This window comes from Lynx canadensis, chromosome A1 (genome assembly GCF_007474595.2).
Source record: "Lynx canadensis isolate LIC74 chromosome A1, mLynCan4.pri.v2, whole genome shotgun sequence".
Taxonomy (NCBI): Eukaryota; Metazoa; Chordata; class Mammalia; order Carnivora; family Felidae; genus Lynx; species Lynx canadensis.
Genome location: NC_044303.2, coordinates 214,782,698 through 214,806,634, shown reverse-complemented (window position 1 = coordinate 214,806,634; position 23,937 = coordinate 214,782,698). Strand labels below are relative to the sequence as shown.

Below are 23,937 nucleotides of genomic sequence, written 5' to 3'. Positions count from 1 at the left end.
CCCAAATTTTCAATCTTGCATATGTAACATTAAATAGTTGTAAGTAAGAAACTCTCCGGATACCTGAAAAGCTCACTCACTCTCCTCCTTCAGATCTTAACTCAAATGACAACCGTTTAGGGATCTCATGAACCACCTGATTGAAAACAGCACCCATCCCACCTCCCTGCTTTATTTTTGGCCATCATCTACACCACCATGTGACCTATGTTTTATTTTCTTGTCTATTGTGTGTATTCCTTACTAGTACATTAGCTCGCTGAGGGCAGGGAGTTTTATTTTGTTCACTGCTGTAGCCCCAGAGCCGAGAACAATACCTGATACACAGTAGTCATTCACTATGTGTTTGCCAAAATAATGAATGAAAACACATTTGTTTTAAAGAAGAGGTTTTGCCTTTATTAATAAAAAACAAGTGATAATTCAGTTTAAAATAACATTTTTTAAAAAATGTCATGCCTTTTAATGTAACGTTAGCCCATTATTGCAGGGACCGCTTTAAGCTGATGAAAGCCACAAGGTCCTCATCCTGCCCCCCGCCCACTCCCAACTCCCCCCGATAGACACAAAATCCAATACAATTTCAGGAGCTTCTGAGACTTCCTTTAAGTCCATCTATAAACTTCTTAAATCATCCACTGACCCCAGAGTTAGAGTATCTGATTTAAAGTGTCATCTGGCTTAGAGTCGTGATCTCTCCCCTATTCTGATGACTCAAAGAATATATGTCTATCCCCACTCCCACTAGCCAGTTAAACATTAAAGGGATCCCTTCTACAAAGAATTCACTGCTTAATGAGGGGTAAGTTCAATTTCTGCAGTTGAGAAGACGATAAACATCCAGATGAAAGCTGAAAAATCTAGTTAATAATCCAGCGATTTCCAAAAGTATAGATGTTAATAGAGTGTAGCCCAAATATCTAGTGAGGTGAATTTTTCACTTGTCAGCTCAAAGTCTTGTGACACAATCTCAGACAGCCATAGAAAAACATGATCTATTCCACATAGAATATGCTTTTCGAATTTTATTGTTTAAAGAACAAAATAAGAGGGAATATGCACATCCACCAAAGTAAGGTTTTCCATTAAACAGAAGAGAAACCAAATACTTTGTAATAAAGACCATCCAGCTAAAAACAGCGTATTAGATCAGTAAAACAACAAGAGCGATTTTGACTTTGTGTTTTATTTCAATGGGCACACTTCATTCATTGTCTGTAGGAAAACTAGGCTAGATCTCAATGGGCAACAGTCACAGTTATTAAGCAAGTAAATACGCCACCACTTCCGTGCCCGCCTTTATTTCTTTATGTCTTCAGTCTCATCTGGCTCTTTCTCTTGATGCTCTCTTTCCCACCTCATTTCTTTTAACTCTTGTCTGTACTTCCGTTCAATGAACCGCTTCTGATGGGCCATCTGGGGAAAGTTATCTGACACGAGGAGATACATTTTATACTCAATAAAGGGTAGCCTCTAGTGCAAAGAATGATGTAAACTAACCACACACACATTCAAGGGAAATGGAGAGCTGCATATTCTAAGGCAAGAGGCAAGCAACTGCTCGGTGGGCTCCCTTACCCTTTTATCATTCAGAAACACAGTGGAAGTCTGCACCAGGACCCCTAATTCTAGACTGCAATATCTGAGATGAACTTGAGTATCAAAGGCACCAAAACATATAGAAATGCTAGAACACAGATGTGTGGTTTCAGAATGGTTCCAGGTAGGCAGGAGACGTTTTAACACAGTTCTCCTAGTAAGAAGTGATTGTCAGGGAGAGATTACAGAATACAGTCAAATGGACCTGTGTATTTTTGCAAAGTTAAAACCAAAAGCTTCATACAAATAAAGGTATTATCACACCATTAGTTACCAAGAATTAAAGTTTCTGAAAAGAAGAAAAAGATTTGGTGGACAAATGGCGTTAAGTCATTATTTCTGATAATTCTATTTTAAAGTTTACCACGAGATACCCAAAGTTATGTCAGCAACAGCAACACAGGTAGAGCATTTTTATTTAGTTAAAGGAAACAGGTCACTCAGTGGTACAGTTTAAGCTACAAGTGGTTTGATATTTGACGCTGTGCAAGAGTGTCAGACACAGTGTAAACCTTGGTTAAGATTTAAAAATTTTCTGACTCAGCTGTCATTTGTGGTATATAACAAGTGTAGAGATGGGATAAGAAATCAAGGATGGAATAAGGAAAAAGTCACTTTATACATGCAGTCAACAAACACTTATATGCTTCAACAACAAACATCACAAACGGATGCATGCATGAATGAGAGCCACCCAAGATATCTGGTAACACAGAGGGAAAATGGCGCTGTCCTGCCTAACTGAGTAAGGGGTCGTTCTATACAAGAGCTCCTATGTCACATTTAAAAATATGAAGATTCAGAGATGTGGGAGAGAGAGCACGGCATGTTTGGGGAAGAGCAAGTTTATTTTTTGTTAAAGTTGAAGCTTAATTAAAGTGGATACAAATAGACAGCAAATTCCTAAATTATTTCCCCCCCTTTTTTATATAGTGTTTCATCCTCAGCCCCAGGTGGGAGAAGGGACAGGAACACAGTGGTAGGAAAAACATCTGAGAGGCAAGCAGTGAATCAGATGTTGTATATCTAAGTCACTGGCTGATTTTGAACAAAAGACGTATGTAATGACATCTGTATTTTAGAAATAAAGCAGGAATAAAATCCAATTCCCTAAATGATATCAAGTTGACCTTCTGTATTATATAAAACACAGGTTTCACACACTGTAAGGACTTTAAAAAAAGATAGATAAAATAAATAAAAGTAAGCTATAAAGCATGTTTCTACAAAATGAGTCCTACCTTCCTTAGTAAATTCTATTCTAAAACTTAATTTGCATTAAAAAGATCCCACCACTCAGATGTAACCATTGATAAACTTTTAGAATATATCCTTAAGTTTCCTAAGAAGTAAAGTTATGCTACACACATACATACACAGTGTAAATGTGTATATATTACATAAACACATGAAGACTTCATCATTTCCCCACCTACCCTTACTTTGGGAGAGAACACCATAGGTACGTTTTTATGGGTACACTTTTGTTTTTAAATGTATCCTAGTATAAGCATTTCTCTATACCATTACTCTTCAAAAATACTGCTGTAATGATTGCAAAATATTACATTTGGGTAAAGCAAGAATGGGTCAACTACTGCCCATAGGCCAAATACACCCCACCACCTGTTTGTAAATAAGGTTTTATTAGAACACAGACACATCCACTCATTTGCATATGATTCATTCCTGCCCACTACAATGGCAGAGTTGAGTAATTATGACAGGACTTTATGGCCAGCAAAGCTTAAAATATTTACTATCTGGTCCTTTACAGAAAAAAGGTTGCCAATCCCTGGGATATACCATAATTTATTTAAACATTTCCCTACTGTTAAACATGCAGTTTGATTTACTTTTTTATTTTCTGACTATTATAAATCAAGTTGTCACTATCATCATGGCATGTGAACTTTAGCTCGTAACTCCAGTTGTTTCCTTAGGTTTGATTCCTAGAAATGAAGTCTCCGGATCAAAGATCCTCTTTAAGGACCAGATACAGATGGTCAAATTGCTTTCCAGCTATTAAACAATTCACTTCTACCAGTACATGTGTAGAGGTCAGTCTCAGAACAGACCATCTCTCTAATACCGTGTTATTGTTAAAAGCAAACAAAAAGCTCCAAAGACAACCTTTAACAGTCTTATAGGTAGAAAACAGAATCTTACTTTTATCTCCATATGTGATTGTACGTTTGTATATAACCAATGAAAAAATTCCCAACAGAGTTAACTTAAAACTTTCAGTGAAGATTCCATGGACACTGGAACCTGGAAATACTAGCTACTGCCCCTGACTTTTCCTCCCACACTGAGGAAGCTACTGTCTGCTGATTTCCACTTGGCTCTTGGCCCTCTTGCCTTTCCTGGAATGTCGCACAGCTGAGAATCCTGGGCCTCTTTACTTCTAGCTTCCCCCACTTTGCGCTCTCTCTCCCACACTTAGCAGGTACCAGTACTTGAAGCGTAATAGAATTGCACTGTCGTGTTTAGCTCACAGGTTCTGCTGGGCAGCATAGGAAGTATATGTACCTCAGAAGAAAATCCTCTGCATTTAAGCCTTCAATTTACAAAAGACTATGCAATTTCCTACATGGCCAATTATGTAATTGCAGTGTCTTCAACCCAGCCATCCCACTCTTGGGAATCTATCTCACAGAACTAAAAGGACCAATATATAGTCATTTATCGTCAACAGTGATTCAAAAAAGAAACCAGAAAGAGTGTCCACCAAAACTAAAAAAAGTGAATAAAATATGGCAAATCCATAGCATGAAATACTGCACAGCTATTAAGAAAGAATGAACTGGGGGGAGTGCCTGGATGGCTCAGTCAGTTAAGCATCCGACTTTGGTTCAGGTCATGATCTCACGGTTCGTGAGTTCAAGCCCTGCATCAGGCTCTGTGCCGACAGCTCAGAGCCTGGATCCTGCTTGGGATTCTGTGTGTCCCTCTCTCTCTCTCTCTCTCTCTCCCTCCTCCCCTCACGCTTGGTCTCTCTCTCTCTCTCTCAAAAATAAACATGAAAGAAAGAGAGAAAGAGAGAAGGAAAGGAAAGAGAAAGAGTGAAGAGGAGAAAGAGAGAAAGATCGTAGAGGAAACGAGAGAGGAAGAAGATGGAGACAGAGGGAAATGAGAAGAGTGAGGAAAGGGAGAAAGAGAGCGAAAGAAAGAGTGGAGAAAGAAGAGAAAGATGAGAAAGAGAGAGAGAAGAGAGGGAAAGAGAGGGAGAAAAGATGGAGAAGATGAGGAGAAAGAAGAAAGAAGAAAGAAAGAAAAGAAGAAGAAAGAAAGAAAGAAAGAAAGAAAGAACTGGGGCTACACCCTACCACCTATAGAGCTGCCCATGATATGTTATTGAGTAAGAACAGAAAGGTGCAGAAAAGTATGTAAATGTATCATTCTACTAAAACAGTGGCCAAAAACTAAAAAGAAAAAACTTTCACTTATATAAGATTTTAGAAATATAGAGAAATATGCAGAAAAAAATACACTAGGTTGTTCACATGGGCTCCCTGGGTCAAGAGTGGAACTCCACACAAAGAAGGAAAATGAAAATCAAAAAGCATTTGGAAATACTTTTAAAAAAAAAATTCTTCACCCATTTTATACATATCTTATATTCTACTACACTCTATGTGGAGAATAATTATGAAGAAAAGAAGATCACATTTTATCAGTACTTACCATTTTTACATTTCCTCATTTTCTCTCTATAAAATATACATTATGAACATACAATTATAGAAAAAGGGACAGGCTTACATTTTTCAAGTGCATCCATTGCTGCTCCCATTTCCGCTTGCTGAATACTATTAAATAAAATAAAGGTAAGGTGCAGTTTAAAGATTTTTTTCAGAAACACAAGCTACGGCTACAAATTGTTCAGGCTGATTTTCATGTTCGCTGCATAAAATTTTATCAGATTACTTCTGTCACATACTGAATCGTACAAGTCAGGAATATACACAAGGGCGTGCAGGAACATTATTTATTTGCACAAAGCCTATTTAAGTTATTTGTTCCCCATCTTTAATACTTAATACTGTAATAAAATGCCTTCCATATTAGGTCTGAAGTATTTCTTACTTAAGTTTAAACATCCTCAGCATAAAGTTTAAAGAAGCAAAGAGAAAAAAATATATGTATAGACAGACTTCTAATCACTTCTCAATTTAAGATATAAATTAGGTGGTTCAAAGAAAGATGATAATATACATAACTCTTTTTACCTGAGAGATGTAAGCATTTCCAACAAAGCTCAAATGAATAACGATAAGAAATCAAATGTCTAATGGCTGTTATCATGCACGATGTGTCCCATAAAATACTTGCAACAATGTTGGGTACCCAGCAATGTTGGGTAACTAAAACTGGACACAACTTACCTGCGCACCAGGTAATGTGGCTTTCTCAAGGTAGCCAAAGTCCCTTATGCAACGGTATTCACACTGTCCAAGGCCAATCTCAAGTTTGGGGCTGAGCTCGGTGGGGACACTAATCCTTGGGATTCACTTTGCTATTACCCTTTAACATTCTATAATCGGAGTTTAGAAAGACAGACTGCAGAGAGCTTGGAAGTACCAAGTAAGGACTTCGCAGACACACAGGATGTTCATTCAAAGAAATTAAAAGTATCTTCTCTCGTACCTTGGTCCTTTCCCGCAGCCTATTCTTTCTCCCTTGAAGTACACTGCCACAGTGTAGGTTCTAGCATGGGAGGGTCCTACTGTCTGCAGAGTCCTGAAAGGAAAAAAAGGAACTTTAATTAGGGTAAAGTGTTATTTAATTGTTACTGGTAATATATAACTCTAGGAAAAAACATGTACTTACCACTCAGAGAAAGGTAAAAATAACAAGAAAATTCAAGGGGTAAGTTTATTTGCTAACCTAACAAATATAGAGAGAGCTTTTAAAGTAGGAAATTTTTTAAAATTCTACACTGGATTTTCATATTTTTTTTCCCCAAAGCATTATAAGCAGTATCTGAAGGCTAGCACCAAAGTGTAAGATATTTTGAACAATTTCTAAGTGTGTATACTCCAAGTATCATAAAACTGACAAACTTTCAGCAGTGAAAAGGTAACTATTTCAGTCTGTTCACTGTTCTTCAGTGCTAATCACAACTGAAAATGATAAGTATCTGGGCAATACACCTCAAGCCACATCTGTATGGTTTCATCCTTTATGAATTCTTCCCAATGTCTGGTATCTTATCTAAAAGATCAGAAGATGTATTTAATTTCTGAAACACCTGAGATCATTTCAGAGGTTTGCTATGATGCCAAGTACACAACACAATTGCCAAAACACAAAATGCCAGGTACTCTGGGTTTTAATGACATGGTGCAGATTTCTAACGCAGTAAAACTGATAACTTTATGGAAAAGGGAAATTGAAAGTAGCCAACAAAGATAATGGAATGAACACAGTAATCTTGAAAAAAATATGTAAAACAACCCCATCATCTTGATGAAAAAGAACAAGCTCACTATGTACTTGCATCCGGGGGATTTATGAGAAGGGAGCAGTCATTTCCTTTGTGTTTCTACACTCTGTGGGATGAAAGCACACGGATGGCTTCTTCAAGGTGGCACTTATTATAGTAATCAGGCCTGGGCTATGAGTTTATCGTCTTCATTTTATTTATTGAACCTTAATTATCACTTTGATGAGGAAATAGCTTCAGCCTTTCATGTAATATGGTTTGGATATTCATTATGCTTATTAGGTACATATTAAAGTGCTATTTCTAAACATTTGGGGATTTTTCCCAACAAGGAAAGGAAACATTGTTTGGCAGTGACAGCCTCTTGGGACAATTTATAGTGGCTTGCTGTGGGGTGACTCAAACTTCTCTTGGCCTCAGTTCTTTTAGCGAAAAAGCCTGTAACGTGTTGTGACTATTAAATAAAGACATAAGAAAGGATTAAAATTCCCCCTGACACCCTGGTGTTTCTCCTTTTGAAGTCTGAGAGAGCCCACAGAGAGGGGTTTTTATTCCATATGGAACATTCGCACCAACGTGCGTGCTTGCAACCATGTGTGTCCACGGACAGGAGGTAAACCAGTACTGAAATTCGATTTTTAAACATCCTTCAAAACATACACCCACATAATACCTGGGGAGGCAATCCACCTATTTTGATAATTCTCCCCTTTTGCAATTCTTTGAAAACACCTTCTGAATCAATGTATGAGAGTCTCAAGATAATTACTCTACGTCAGAGTCAAATCTCCTGTTTTCATCAAAACCAGTATCTTGTGTGTAGTGATCTGCATTCTTTCTGAATGACTTTTGGCTACCATTCAAAGGATAACGATTTGTCACTAAAGATATTCAAAATTACACGGCAGTGTGTGACACACATTTTAAGAAGAAAAACTCCAAACGTGAATAACGCAGTGGCGGTGAAGAGCTGCCTGTTTCTCACAGTGACTGCCCGACAGAGTGCATAGCTGTCAGGCAACAGGGACAAAGGCCAACAAGGCTTCAAAGCGGAGTGGGGACTGACACCCAAATACCGTGAGAAAGAAGCACAACCTTCTAATCTAGATGCATGGCCCCGCAGAGGTTACAAGAAAGAAGACAAACAAAGCACCGATAATCAAAGGTGACCTACTTTACTTAGAACGAAAACACGGAGATGCCCAGAGAGACTCCGTGTTGGGCCCAGAGTCAGTGTAAAGAAGTCCCAGGGCAGGATCCTTGTCATGATCACCCCGGAGCATCCAACGCCTGCAGGAACGAGTACTTACTTGTACAGAGGAATGTCTGGCTCCTTTCCTTCTGTCCTGAGTGTCAAACAGCACTGCTGAAGCTGGGATTTAGGGTCATTCCAGTCCTGATTCAAAATAAACTCCTGCAGCAAGTGCCCAGAAAGTATTTAGTAATGGGCTCTGGAATCACCGAGTGTAAAGCATAGAACTAATATATATTTTATATGAGCTTACTTTTAATCGTGGAAAGAAGCAAACATTCATGAAAGTATGAACATATTCCAAATCCTTATCAATGTACAGCGCGGCAATAAATGCTGAGAAGAAGAACATTAAAAAAATAAAACCACAATGTTATCGCCATTTCCCAGAAAGATCACGAGACCCAGACTTTTAAGAAATGTTGTAATGAGGTTTTCAACTGCCAGACACTCTTTATTTTTTAGAATTATCATATCCTCTTTCTTAAAACCAGAATCACCCTTCATCACTGGTATTAGAAGCAATAGTATAGATGTGACTAAAATGCAAAAATCAGAGGGTACAAAGACCAAATTACATTTGGTTAAAGGCTAAATAGTTAAAATGATACACAAAATGCTACTATATGGCAAGGAAAAAATGGTATCTGGGAACACAACTGTGTTAATAACAAATCAGAAGAAAACCTGAAGATCAGATAGGACATCAGAATGAGCACATTCTTGGGGCCTGCCATCCTCAACACCAATCCTGAGAAGACTAGCCATTTACAATGGTCTATGTTACCTTTCATGAACAGAAATGAAATAATTTATAGACTCAATCTGCCCAGAAAAAAACTTAATACTGGGCTTAATGACAATACAACAATATATCAAACTTTGCATTAATAAATGGTGACCCCAAAGATAACTTCATTAAAAGGTACTGTAACCAAGTAAAGAAACAGTGAGTTTTTAAAGGAAGGTATAAAAGTAGCTTTCATTGAGGAAAAAAAAAAAAAATTCCAGTAAAACTGATTACTCAATTTTTTTTGTAATTTTAATCTTTAAGTTACTTTTCTTTAGTTGAAAAAGTTCTTTTAAGTTCCTTAGACTGCCTTTGCACTTTGTAAATGAGCTGGTTTTGCATGGTAGACTTTAATATTTGTATATAATTCTAACTGTCAAGAATACTATATTAAAAAAAAAAAGGGGCGCCTGGGTGGCGCAGTCGGTTAAGCATCCGACTTCAGCCAGGTCACGATCTCGCGGTCCGTGAGTTCGAGCCCCGCGTCAGGCTCTGGGCTGATGGCTCAGAGCCTGGAGCCTGTTTCCGATTCTGTGTCTCCCTCTCTCTCTGCCCCTCCCCCGTTCATGCTCTGTCTCTCTCTGTCCCAAAAATAAAAATAAACGTTGAAGAAAAAAAAAAAATTAAAAAAAAAAAAAAAAAAAAAAAGGTCCAAGACCCAGTGATTGGTCCACTTATTTTAAAGCAGTACCAGAAACAATAAAATGATGTGTAAAATCCTTTAGTTAGCTATAATAGGATTATTTATGATGCTTCCAGACCATATCAGAAACTGCCAAAGATGACAACATTTGTCCGTAGAGCTTTGAGCTCATTCAAAACAACAGATAATAGTTTTAGTATTTAGTGAATAAATTACCCTTCTTTCTTCTATGCCCCTATATGAAGGCTGCTGGGTGGCAAAAAAAAAGCTGTGATTCACTATTACCCATCTCCACACTCTGCTACTGTTTCACACAAAGAATGTGATGGCTGAACAGTAGAATGGAGGGGTGCAGGGGCAGGGATGGGAGTGATACCACTGAACAAAGACTGAATATAAAATTCATTATTCACTTAATTCCAAATTATCCTCCTTCTAATAAACTTTGGAGAAATACATAAATAAAAATTAAAATGGAAGAGAGGCTTCTTTAGTTAGAACATAATAATAATGAGCAGTAAGATAAATGTGGGTGCATCTGATTTAAACTCTGAATCTGCAGGTTAAGAGAAAAGCTCTATTCCTAAGACTCACATTCCAAAAGGTCTGCCAAGGTCTTGGTCCTAAGGGCCACGGGTCTCTTGGTCTTGTCATTGGTGATGGCATATTCCTGCATGCCCAGTTCCTCTGCTACCTTGGCTTGAGTTCTGTTATTCACCAAAGAGCTTCGCAACAACTGGCCAAAAGAAAGTGAGATATGTTTAGAAACCATCTCACTGTGGTCTCTCTCCTGCTCCTGTGTTGGGCCCAACTAGCCCGAGACCACTTCACAGGCAGGGGCACCAAGGTAAGCAATGGTTTAAGTCCTCAACTGCTATCCCCAGGCTGCCATGACAAATTCCATATGCTTCTAGTTTCTCCTTAATAGCTTACTCTGCTCCTGGATTTTACCTGACAATTTAAACAGTTTATTTAGTTTAGTAGCAGTGAGCTATGTTGGGGGGAGGATACTATACTATGATTAAAGAGCACAGCATCCATTAAATGTAATGCTACTAAGTGAAGGAGTATTAAAAATGTTTTAAGTCAACTTCACTGCAGCATAGTTTACAGACAGTAAAATGTACCCATTTTAAGTATAGTTAGATGAGTTTTGACAACATTCTACATTTCTGTCACCTGAAATAGGTTCCACGTGCCCCTCTGCACTCAATCAGTCCAATGCACCACCTACCAGGCAAACTTGACCTGCTTTCTGTCACTGTACATTAGTTTTAAGGGAGTATTTTTAGAGCCTAAAATAAACTTCAAGTTTCACAGCACTGATGTTAAATTATATATTACAGGATTTGGGGAAGTAACGTTTTAGTAAGTATTATTTAAAAATCTTTCAATTATTTATTTATATTTTTACTTTTATTATTTTAAAAATGTATACAATATATCCTGAGTTATAGTTTATCAAATTGAGACTGTCTCTAATTATATTAAAATATGATTTTCATATTTCAACTTCAAGAATTCAAAACAAAAATTCTAGCAGAAATTTTAGTCAGCAAAGAGTCCTCTAAGCACCATCTTAAGCAATAACATTAAACAGTGCATGAAAATTATACAACAAACCCTTCACAGAGGTGCCCATAAAACAAGCATGGTTTAGGATTTCAGCATTCGCTAACCACTCACTAGAGGAAGGTGGGGAGGGTGGCTAGGGAAGCAGGTAGAAGCCAAGATGGACCAAACAGAAGCTGAAAGTAATTATTATCCCCAAATCTAAGATTTCGGGGAGTAACACACCTAAAGCTAGAACTCTTCTTACAACAGCTAGAACAAATTCTTGGTCTATTACAACAATCCCTTCCTGCTGAGGAAAATCGGTGACACCAGGGCCAAGGAGCAGGAAGCAGTTTTGTGGGCTGTGCTAGTATCACACCCCTACCATTCCACATCGCACTTTATTAGATGCAAGTTTTATGCTCTGTGGCTCCACAGTGTCAACTGAGCTTATGAAAATCAAGATTTATTCTCAATGCCTGAGATTGCATCCTTGACAATAGATAAATAAGAAACAATATGTTCTTAATTTGCCTGACAGTGATGCATGAAGTAGAAATACAACTTGATCTTCATAAGCCATGCTTGCTGCTGAGTTACAGACTATTATTCTTTGCCTGTCTCTGCCCCCTTCCTCCTCCTATTTCCCCCAACTCTATCTTTTTTCTCAATATAGTAAATGTTTCATTAAAATTAATATCCACAGAGAAGCTCAAAATTAAAAAGGCTTACCATATAATGTTAATAAAAGACCCAACCAATAAGAGCCCACTAGCCTAATATCTTGTAATTACAGAATAACTGAACTGGAAGAGAGAGAACTTTTTTCATTTGGATTCCCAGTTGGGAGGTGGAGGGGAGGCAGTTCTCAAAGTAGAGGACAGGGGGGAATAGAAGGGCTATTTTGAGAATACGGTTATGCTGAGCAAGTTGGGTTCTCTCTCAGTATATGCTTTGGTGAGAAGACAAAACTCTAATTTAGGTTGCCTATACGGAGATTTCAGGCCTCAAAATCAACAAGCCTAATGAACACATGAGCACACACAAAACACCATACATCTCAGGTTACCAGACTGCCACGGCTGCCTTCCAGAGTCAGGGCTCATTCTTCACTATTATACAGTAATGCTGTTTGATGGATAAGGAGGAAAACAGTGAGGATGCTAACAAGTGCTTCTGGTTTCACCTAAGATACGCCCTGACAGGTCTTGAAGCAGTAGGGTGGCCAGCAGAAAGTGATCTTCAAGTTCTTGCCAAAACTAAGAGCCTAAACCAGAACTCAGTGTGGAAGAAGGAAGCTATAAACCATCCATATTTTTAGAGTCAATTTAAATTTAGAAGATGGGAAGGACTTTCTCTTTACCTAAATAACAAAGTCCGAATGGCAGTTCTTTAAATGACAGCTTGTATCCTTGGCCTCTGCTGAAACCTACTTCAAAATGAATCATGCCGTTTGCCAACAAGTGGAATCAGGTGGGGTCACAAGGCAGAAAACCACCTGGAGTTATGGCAGTTCAGTGTTAACAGCTGTGGAGCCCAATTCTGTGCCAGGCACTATGCTGACAGCTAAAGACCCCAAGATGATTGACACACCATTGCTGCTACTATCCAGGGAAGCCACGCGAAATGGCCATTGTGATGCACTGTGGTAGCTGCTGTGACAGCAGAGGTCACGGTGCATGGAGGCACTCCTTTCTACCTCAGCCTAAAGGCCTCCTGGAGGACCTGACCCCTGAGTAAAAACACTGCAGAGGCTCGCTGACCTGGCTGTTATATCAGAATCATAAGGTGCTTCTGAGGTACTGGTGCTCAGGCCCCTTCCAAGAACCAAGGAATTAGTATTTCTGGGGATACAACTTGGCCATGTGCACGTAGGTGGATTCTGACAAACACAAAATCAGAACTGAACAAAGGAAAGAGTCTGCCAGAGGGTGGGTGCTACGGTCTGAATGTCTGTGCCCCCTAAAAATTCCTATGTTGAAATCCTAACCCCTAAAGATGATGGCATTAGGAGGTGGGGCCTGTGAGGTGATTAGGTTATGAGGGTGGAGCCCTCACTGATGGATCAATGCGCTTATAAAAGAAGCCTCAGAGAGATCTGTAGCCCCTTCTCCCCTGTGAGAACACAAGGAGGAGTCTGTGACCTGGAAGAGGGCCCTCACTTCACCATGCCGGCACTCTGATCTTGGACTTCCAGTCTCCAGAACCGTGAGCAATAGATTTCTATTGTTCATAAGTGGTTCAAAATACTACTAGTCTGTGGTATTTTGTTGTAGCAGCCTGAACAGATTGAGACGCTGGGAAAGGGTTTTCCAGGAAGAGGGAACAGCTTTGGCAAAACAAGGCACCATGACACAGCAAGGTGATCACTGGGTGGGACCGGAGGAGAGGTCAGAGCTTCCAGAGCGGAGTCGGGAAGCACTGATGCAGGCGAGGCCAGCTGGTCTCTGGGGAAGTCTTGCAGGTCATATAAGGAAGTCTGTACTTTCCTGTAGGGGAGAAGGAATCCCAAAAAGTGTCAAATGGGAACAGGGGCAAGGTAATTTTTTGATTTTAGAAAGACTGTTCTGATGAACAGATTTGAATGGGGCAAGATACGAGGTTGGAAAACATGCCGACATCAATGCTATAGATCATTATTTTACAAAGAGGAAATATCTGCTTTTTATTTTTTAGTAGAATGCTAGAAAATTATATTAAATACCCAATTAAGCTTGAGACAGTTATTAGAGTGTTTTGTGAACAATGCCTTGCATTAGATGTGGTAGTGAAAAGCAAAACATTTGGCAGCAAGCTTCCTGGGTTCCAACTGTGGCCCTACCACTTCCTGGCTCAGTGACCCTGTGTAAGTTACTACATCTCTCTGAGTTTGTTTCCTCATCTATAAAATGGAGCAAGCAGGCACCTGGGTGGCTCAGTGGGTTGGGCATCCGACTTCAGCTCAGGTCATGATCTCACAGCTCGTGAGTTCGAGCCCTGCGTCGGGCTCTGTGCTGACAGCTCGGAGCCTGGAGCCTGCTTCGGATTCTGTGTCTCCCTGTCTCTGCCCCTTCCCTGCTCATGCTCTCTCAAAAATGAATAAACGTTAAAAAAAAATATATTAAATGGAGCAAGTAGTACCTACTGCACAGGGTTGTAATGAATCACAGTGCAATGGCTGGCATGCAATAAACACACAAGAAATTTGTGTTTGCCGCTGTTGTTACCCACAGTAGCATCATCATTATTAGGAAAGATAAGCTCACTCTTTGGTTACAAGAAAAGGGTTCTATAAAGTTCTAGAAATTCCTCTGGATTTTTCTTCAACACAGATGTTCTAGATACCTATCTACTTATTGTCTTCAAAGCTTTCCATTTTAGCAAGTGGTAGGCTGCCCTTAAAAACTATTTCTTTAAACCCCACCCACAAAAGACAAAATTTTACTTGAAAAAAATTTTTAAGTTTTATCTTGAGAGAGAACGAGTGTGTGTGCACCTGTAAGCCAGCAGGGGAGGGGCAGAGGGAGAGAGAATCCCAGGCAGGCTCCACGCTGTCATCACAGAGCCTGACTTGGGGCTCGAACTCACAAACCACAGATCATGACCTGAGCCAAGATCAAGAGTCAAATGCTTAACCAACCAACTGAGCCACCCAGGTGCCCCACAAATTATACTTGAGATCAAGAGAAAAAATGAAGATGGAGTTAGGACTCTCTGTGAAGCTGAGAAGATGGCTGAGTTCCTGATGCAATGGCAGGCCCAGTATAAATATCACACACCTTGAATTCTGATTTTGAGAATCCAGGATGTTTTTTATTATCTCAGCACAGCAGTCTTTCATAATTAAACTTAACTTTTAATAGGAAAAAGGTTTACTGCTTTAAAACAAACAAAGAAACATATTGGCATTCTTCCTTCAACTTCTCTATTCACTCTCGATTCTAAAGAGGAAGCGACAGCTGTGGGACATGAGCAACCAAAGAGGGCCACCTAGTGTAAAATAAGTAGACTGTGATTTATTATTTTACAGGCTTTAATATAAGAGCATGGGGTGAACGCAGAATATATTATTAAAAGTGACAGTGATGTGCCACACAGGTCTATTATACCAAGAGTAGTAGCCAGATGGTCTCCATTTCCTATGATAACTAAAGAAAAGGTACACAAATGCTAGCAGGCAAAATGCAGGTCAGATACAAAGAGGCAAATTATGTCAGTGACAGAGAAATTCTCAAATAGGAGGCTGTGGAATCTATCCTCTCAAAGAGATCTTGTACATAAGATCCGTGTTTGTCCAAATGATTTATGTTTAGTGCTGTCTGGAGGCAGCAGAGAGGGATGAGATCACTGTTTCTCAAACTTTTTATTTGTAATCCTTGCTTTCTCATTATTGCAAAGCATTCCTCTAAAAGCAAACAGAATTTTCTGCACATTCACCTCACTGACGCACACAAATAAGCACAGTACCTTGCGCATAGTAGGTATGGGGTTAACAACTATTTTTAGCTCAGGAGCACAGAGGAAAGGCTAAGAGGGAGGAATGATCTAGAGGGAAGAACAACATGCAGGTTTGAAACTTGCAAGTGTGACAAGACAGGCATCTGGTCTGAGTTAACGCTCTTTGTTACCCTCTCACTACTTACCTAATCCCTACCCTGAAAAACAAATACTTCAGTCTATGAAATGAACCTCAGTCATCCTAGTACAACTATATATGCCTGATATTCCTTCCCACGCAGGACTTTTTGAATATCCAACTCCTACAACACTATGTTTTTCCCCATCAGCATCCAAAACTTCCCATTTCATTTGCTCAGCTGTCCTTCTTCTCTGTAAAACAAGTGTACAAAGAAATGGTTCAAAGCTAATGAATGCCTCCCAGTGTAAATTAATGTAGTTGTATGTTCTTTAATCCAATAATGAATAATTTGCTATTTCCCTCATACAAATGCAACTGGAGCAAGTAATCTTCAACAAAATTTTAAATGAATTTTAATCTTTAGACATTCACAAATAAGTTTTCAGCCTCCTTCTTTACACATAAGACAACATGCCACTTTTCCCTCCAGTGCCACTGCTACTTCCCTCTCTGTACAACTTAGCTGCCCACAAAACTCTCTTTTATTTACTCATCAAATATGTATGGAAAGCCTACCGTATGGCTTGGGCACACAGTGATAAATAAAAACATGCTCTCCCAGAACTTCCAGGCTAGTGGGACAGGCAAACTGAAAAAAAGTGCCAGGAGAGAAAAGAACGTGGAATTCTGAGTGGGCAGGAGGGCATCCAGGAAGGCTCTCCTTGCATCCAGAAGTCAAGCCAGAACTGACATCTAAGGGAAGAGTAGGAGAGACCACGCAGATGGGAATAAGGGCTGGAAGCAGAATATTCTCCAGAACAAGAACAGTACATGCAAAGCCTGATGGCAGGAGGGGGCTTGGAGGAACACAAAACAGGCCAGCATAGAGGTGCACAATGAAAAGAAGAATATGTGACATGAGGTGGACAGCTGGGCAGGCACCCTGGGCCTTGCTTACTCTTTAGTTACTATCCAAAGAATAAACAAAAACCGCTGGCCTGGGATATGACAATCATTCATTGAGCATATTTGCAGAACAATGATATACCAACTCCCAAGGACCCAGGGAATCAGGAATGAAGAAAACAGACAAAAACTCTTGCCCTCAAGGAGTTTATACTCTGATGAGAGAAGACAGTAAACAAGTAAAATACACAGAAAATGCCAAGGAGAAAATGGAAATGAGGTTTCAGGCTGGGAGACAGGGACTAGGGACAAGGGGAAGAGGTCACTATAAGTTAAAGGCATCACTAGTAAGATAGCATTTGAACCAAGACCTGAAGGAGATGGGGGATTTAGCCACAGCATGTGCAAAGACCCTGAGGCAAAGGTTTGCTTAGTGTCCTGCAGAATGGCACAGAAGCCAATGTGAAGAGTCTAGGAGAGACAGAGACAGCATCAGAGAGGCAGGTCATAGGGTCTTGTAGGTAACAACTATGTCTTTTACCCTTGAGACAGGAAATCTTTGGAAGGTTTTTCACCAAGGAGGTTGTAATCTGACTTCCTTTTAAAACAGTCCCTGTAGATGATGTGCTAAACACAGACCGAGGGCTGGGAGGTGGGAGGGTGGGGGGGCGAGTGGGGGGATGGACCAGTTGGGAGGCTATGGTTATAATTTAGGGAAAAGATAATAGTAGCCTGGACCAGGGAGTTAACAGTGGAGCTGGTAAAAAGTAGTCATGTTCTGGACAAAATTTTAAAGTAAAATCAACAGGACGCTAGTGGCTAATAGGTATAGCATGAAGAAAAGAGGACAGTTATGGATGACTTCAAGGTTTCCCCCTGAGCAAATACAGAATGAAACAGTCCTTACTGATATGGAGCACAGCTAGAGAAAAGCAGGTTTTGGGGTGAAAAATCAGTTTTGTTTTGGCCATGGAGATGGCCTAAGAGAAATCCAACTAGGGATTCCAGTATATCTTTACATCTAGGTAGTCAAGTGTATTTGGAGATACAAAGACCTGAGTGGAGTTAGGGGGAGACGTACAGGCAGAAGTATTCAAAGCTATGAGATTACTCAGAAAAGAAACCAAGAGAAAAGAGAGGAGGTCTGAGAACAGGGGCACTCCAACATTTAGAGGCTGGGGAGATAACAGAAATGACCAAAGTGAACTGAAGATGAACAGCAAGCACAGTCACAGGAGGTCTGCTGTGAAAAGACGCCAGCCACCGCTACAGCATGAGAATGCATCACTGAGTGGGGGCAGGAGTGGATACAGGAAGGATACAGGATGAGGAAGCTATGACACTGTCAACAGGCCTGAAACCTGGGCCGACTGAAGGATTTCCGCTGAGACGACATGCACCGTGGGGGAGCACACAGCTGCAAAGGCCAGTTCTGCAGACAGCTGCGAACATCTCGGGGAAATCTGTACACACTGCACTGCCTAGTGCTTGGTATAAACACACCCTTAAGATCATATCCTTTGTGGGGCACCTGGGTGGCTCAGTCAGTTAGGTGTCTGACTTCGGCTCAGGTCATGACCTCACGGTTCGTGGGTTGGAGCCCCACACTGGGCTCTGTGCTGGCAGCTGGGAGCTCGGAGCCTGCTTTGGATTCTGTCTCCCCCTCTTTCTGCTCCTCCCCCGCTCATGCTCTGTCTCTCAAAAATGAATAAATGTTAAAAAAAAAAAAAAAAAGACTGGGGCGTCTGGGTGGCGCAGTCGGTTAAGCATCCGACTTCAGCCAGGTCACGATCTCGCGGTCCGTGAGTTCGAGCCCCGCGTCAGGCTCTGGGCTGATGGCTCGGAGCCTGGAGCCTGTTTCCGATTCTGTGTCTTCCTCTCTCTCTGCCCCTCCCCTGTTCATGCTCTGTCTCTCTCTGTCCCAAAAATAAATAAACGTTGAAAAAAAAAATTAAAAAAAAAAAAAAAAAGATTGTATCCTTTGCAATTTAATAAATGCCACCTCTTCTAATGGGGTTTCTTTGTCAAGCATATTCCTGTACCATTTTGCTAGTGATGCAGAAGTTGCTACAGTGGTCTAGGTGACAGGCTGGTTGAGAGAATTTAAGTGACGAGGACGAGGTGGCTACTCAGGAAGTAACGACATCAGGACTCGTGATTGGTCTAGAATATAGGAAATGGGTGGAGGGAGGAATCAAAGATGATCCCTAGATTCCTGACTTGCAACACCAGCTGGCTGATGCTGCCATTCGGTTATTCAGCAAATACTAGAAGAGGACCCAGGTGCAAGAAGACCATACATTCTGTCTTGGACATGTGGAGACGCTGAGAGGGCAGCCACAACAGCTTAAGACAAAAAAAAAAAAAAAAAATAGGACTGAAGAGGTCCCTGTGGGCATCACTGCCCCTAGAGGGGACCTGATGGTGTGGACACAGAAAAGACTGTCTGGGAGAGGCTCTCATGAGAAGAGACAGGGCCTGGGAGGGAGCCTTTCAGTTGCTGGAATATCCATCAGCTGCACAGGAGGCTAACAGAATATGGCTAAGGAGATGAGAGGAAAACCAGGAAGTGCAGTGTCACAGAAGCCAGCGAAGGGCAGTGTTTCAAGCGGGGGGGGGGGGGGGGGGGGGGGAGCAACTGCAGCAGCACCGATGAGAGTTAATATCTTTTAAAATATGTACTCAACTGATGACAGATCATCTTTGTTTTGCCAGCAGATCTGTCAGTCCTATCGATTTCTACCAAAGCTTTCTGTGAATATAGTTAATAAAACCGTCATATCATAATTTTGTCATTTAACATCTTTCTAATAAGCTATTCAAAAATTCTCTAATTTTAAGACAGCAAGGCTGATAAACACACTTTAGATAAAACTATAGTATGGCACTGAAGCACTTCGGGAAAGAACATAAAACTGGAGTCTTTAGTTCTGGTTTTACCTTCATCTAGACCTTGGGCAGGACTTGTGCCTTTCTGAGTTTTGGTTTTATTATATGTTCAATGTGTACATGTGTGCAATGACCAAGATAGGAAGCAGTAAACTTGTCTATAGCATCCCACCGCCACAAAACCCAAGAGTTCACAGTTAATTCTGCAGGAATACAAGGGTAAATGCGTGTGTTGAAGTCATACATTTTCTACATTTTGGCCTCTATGTGGCCAAAAAATGAATTACTACTTCAAGCCATTTGGCTTGGTTTGGTAATGTCTCAGACCGACCAGATACTCTGACAGCTATGAAGTCTATTCCCTAATGGAAGACACTGAACAAGCAGTTATTGATTCCCTAATGTAGAACAAGACACTAGACACTAGTTTATTTCTGGTAAATACTCCTATGTTCTTCAGAATTTAATATTAATTCAAGAGGAAAATACTTCCTTGTCCATCCAAAAGTAGTTAACTTCAAATGGTCATCAGACTGTTATTTTTTACATGTTTATTTATTTATTTTGAGAGAGAGAGTGAGCGAGCAAGCATGAGTGGGGGAGGGGCAGAGAGAGGGAGACAGAAGCTCAGAAGTGGGCTCTGCATTGATAGCAGAGAGCCTGATGCAGGGCTCAAACTCACAAGCCATGAGCTGATGACCTGAGCCAAAACCAAGAGTCAGATGCTTAACCAAGTAAGCAACCCAGGAGCCCCTTAAGTTAAATTTAAAAGAAGTGTATTGCTGATTTCCCATATAATAGTACATGGGGCATAGTAAGAACACAATGCTCACTGAGTGAGTGAATAAAAGACATTTTGTTAGGCTTAGAAATTTCACTGAGAAATTATATCTAAACACAGTTAAATCACCATATTCTCCCTAATTCCAATATTTGTGTCTCACATAAACTATTTCCAGTGTTCACAATTGCAAAGATAAGATCCAATTCTATTCAAAGCAAAACATGCATAAAAATTGTTGAGATGTAAACTATGAAAGACTTATTATTTCTTCAATATAATAAAGAAGAAAATCTACACTAACAAAATATCTTAGAGCATACTACTGTTATTCTTGGCCCAGGAATGTATTTGTTTTCTCAATGCCCAACTCTAGAGGGGCTTCCAGATATGCTTTGTTCACCATTCCAGATATATTATTGATCAGTTTCATGGAGTAAAAACAGTACGCAACAAATAAAAAAGCTCAATACAATTTTATAAAATAAAATAAAAATGAGAGAAATGGGGGCTGTTTCACTTTGTTCATTAAATCAAACCTTGCCTACGTCCCTTTCAACTCCACCCTGGATCCAGCCAAACTCATTCCCTACTGTGTCTCTATCTTCTGGTTTTTCAGGTTGTGCCCTTATTTCAGTACGCCCATGTTGTGGTGTGTCTTTGCACAAAAATTTCTTCCCACTAACTCCTAATGGCCCAATCCTATTCGTGTTTAAAGGCTCAAAGATCATCATATCCACGAAGCCTTCTTAGAAATCACAGATACAAGAAAGCTTATCTTTTCCTAAACAGCACAAGTGCAGCAGTTTACCTATGCTCTTCATAATATTCCATATGGTTCTCTCCTGCATTTAGTTACAATTACTTACTTCTATTTTTCATAGTGCACATGTATGGGTATGCATACACATATAACACATATATACACCACGTATACACACATACACACACACACACACAGAAAGAGAAAGACAATTTGCAGTTATTGCCTTACATTTTTCATTGCTGCTAATAGTTTTTAAACTCCTTATGGATAGACTGGTGTCAACTAATATTTGCTCTTCCCATGAAGCCTAGCTCAATGTCTTGCACAGACTAGGTAACCATTAATGAAGACGTATAAAATGAGTTCTTCTTGTAAACTGCTTTGTATACAATTTGCATAACGAAATGAACAAAGCCATATACTATGCTAACGTCACCAAGAATTAAGTAATCAATTACAGAAATATATATCTGGCTCTTCCAATCTTCACTTTATTATATAGCAATCTTACTGGAGGGAATGATTTAACACAAACTCACAGTTAAGTGTCCTTCATGATGATCTGGGAAATGAATAAACAAGTACTCAGTGGCTACCAGTTGCATTATGGAATCACCTAGGAATTCCATCCTCTGATTGTGGCCTCTGGAAAAAAACAACATCAATGCAGAAGAGATCAATAGGCATTTGTATTATTAAAAAAAGAAACAGAATTTTTAAAAAGACATGATTTTAAAAGGCAATGTATTCACCTTGCTTTAAAGCACAAAATTAAATACAAGTCCCTAAGGCCTCTCAATTGAGGAGAGATCTGAGTCAATATAGATTGGGTCTTGAAGAAGAAAGTGAGCACCATCTTAGGATTACAAAACTGCTAAAATAAAGATTGGTAAATGGTGTCTGGTCAGAGGTTAAGGAATATCAACTGAAAAATATAGTACAGATTGTTATCTGCACAGAGAACCCCCATTCAGATGAAATAAAGCAAAAAGGTCCAGAAAAGATTTTTGTTAAATCTTTACTTCTTTATTGAAATATATACTCTATCTGGAATCCAGTTTAAGGACACTAAAAAAAATATCTATGACAAGAATCTTAAATCTTTACACTTTAAAGATAGCTGTGAATATTTGATTTGGGGGAGAGAAGCCAAAAACAGAATGAAAAACATGCAAAAAAATAACATTTTGGTTATTTTCCTAATTATTACATTAGCTCATCTCCAAATCACTCATCTAGAGCTAGGGTGGAGGGCCAATTTCAGCCCTTGGTCTGTTTTTGCAAATTTAATTGGGACACAGCCACGCTCATTCATTTACATTTTCTCTATGGCTGCTTTTATGCTACTAGAGCAGAGTTGAATCACTGAAACAGAGACCACATGGCCTGCAAAGCCTAAAATACTTAATATCTATCCCTTTACAGATAAAATTTTTACTTCCTTCATGCTTCTCTTCTACTCTACAAAGAAATAAGATGCACAACAATGAAACCAAAAATATTGTATTGGAACATATCCCAGTGTCTGGCTACTCACCATCTCCTGATGTGACCTTCCTGGAAATATGTTTGAAATCCCAATTCCTTTGAAAGGCATGCAGCAAAGGTTTGGGACTTCCTGTCTAAATGGTCACACTGGGATTACACGAGCAATTCTAACTTACAGGGTCAGATGGTTAAATCCCACAGTTCTCAATGTGAATGCTCTTGCCAGAAGTCGAACATGAGTAAAAATTACTCCAATTGCTTCTTCAAACTCAGTAAGTTTCTGTAGAACTGGAGAAGTCTCAATAAGTTGTCGATCAGTATTTGGCTCTTGTAGCTGCATGAGAAGAAAATAAATACAAAACTATGTGCAGTGTTTGGTTACAAAAGTAATTATCAATTCTAGGATAGTGTTTTATAAAATTCCTTCTCCTATGGGCAGAAATTTCTGAAATGCCAATAAAACATGGAAGCTTCTTTCTCAACCCTTAGAATGGCAAACAAACCTAATATTTAAAGAGGGCTCAAAAAATATTTTCCAATCTTCTATCAAATTTCAAGGCCAAGTACTGTATACAGATAGTTCAAAATCCCAAGTATTATACTAACTCCCCAAGGAAGAGGCAAAGGGAAGGACTGCTGGTGGAGAATATGTATATCTAGTAACACAGTGCTTCTCAAACTCTCGTGTTCATCGGAGCTCTTGCAGGGCTTATTACATCCAGATGGCTGAGCTCTACCGCCCGAGTTTCTGATTCAGTACGTCTGGAGAAAGTACTGAGAGTCTGCCTGTCAAGCAACTTCCCAGGAGAAAGAGACACAGGTGCTGCTGGTCTGGGAACTGCCCTCTGAGAACCACTGTACTAGAGGAACATGACCTCTGTGTGTCTTCTAGGGACCACCTATTTTGGTAAATGAACACCACTAAAACTAGATTCAGCTTACACTGGAGATTATCATACCACTAGGCAGGTGGCTCCACATAATAATGAGCCTTTAACAATTGGCAGAGAGCAAACATGAAAAGCATAATTAAAGTGAACATTTTCAACAACTTTGGACAATTTCATAGTAATGTTTCTAAAGTTCTTTGAATTAATGCCATTTATTACCATACCATAAAGCCTCTCATGAAAGTTCAGCCACTAGTGATTATTCTTATATATGTATAATGTACATATACACACATGCATATATAAAAGTATGTAGGTATATATATACATGTATACATACATTTGTATATCTCCAAGTAAAATAGAAATACA

General features: G+C 39.7%; 1 protein-coding gene across 7 annotated transcripts in view; it reads right to left on the bottom strand.

The window, feature by feature from the left end:
- Positions 1–1,010: 1,010 nt before the first annotated feature.
- Positions 1,011–23,937, bottom strand: part of DROSHA (drosha ribonuclease III) — a 127,384-nt gene continuing 104,457 nt past the window's right edge. For all 7 annotated transcript variants that reach the window (XM_030331958.2, XM_030331948.1, XM_030331983.1 and 4 more), the window contains 8 exons: positions 22,852–23,009; positions 21,727–21,832; positions 10,328–10,469; positions 8,554–8,636; positions 8,359–8,462; positions 6,250–6,342; positions 5,365–5,411; positions 1,011–1,430 (listed from right to left, as the gene is read on the bottom strand). In XM_030331958.2, coding sequence (XP_030187818.1) covers positions 1,300–1,430; positions 5,365–5,411; positions 6,250–6,342; positions 8,359–8,462; positions 8,554–8,636; positions 10,328–10,469; positions 21,727–21,832; positions 22,852–23,009 — 864 coding nt within the window. In that variant the 3' untranslated portion in view covers positions 1,011–1,299. The remainder of the gene's footprint in view (positions 1,431–5,364; positions 5,412–6,249; positions 6,343–8,358; positions 8,463–8,553; positions 8,637–10,327; positions 10,470–21,726; positions 21,833–22,851; positions 23,010–23,937) is intronic.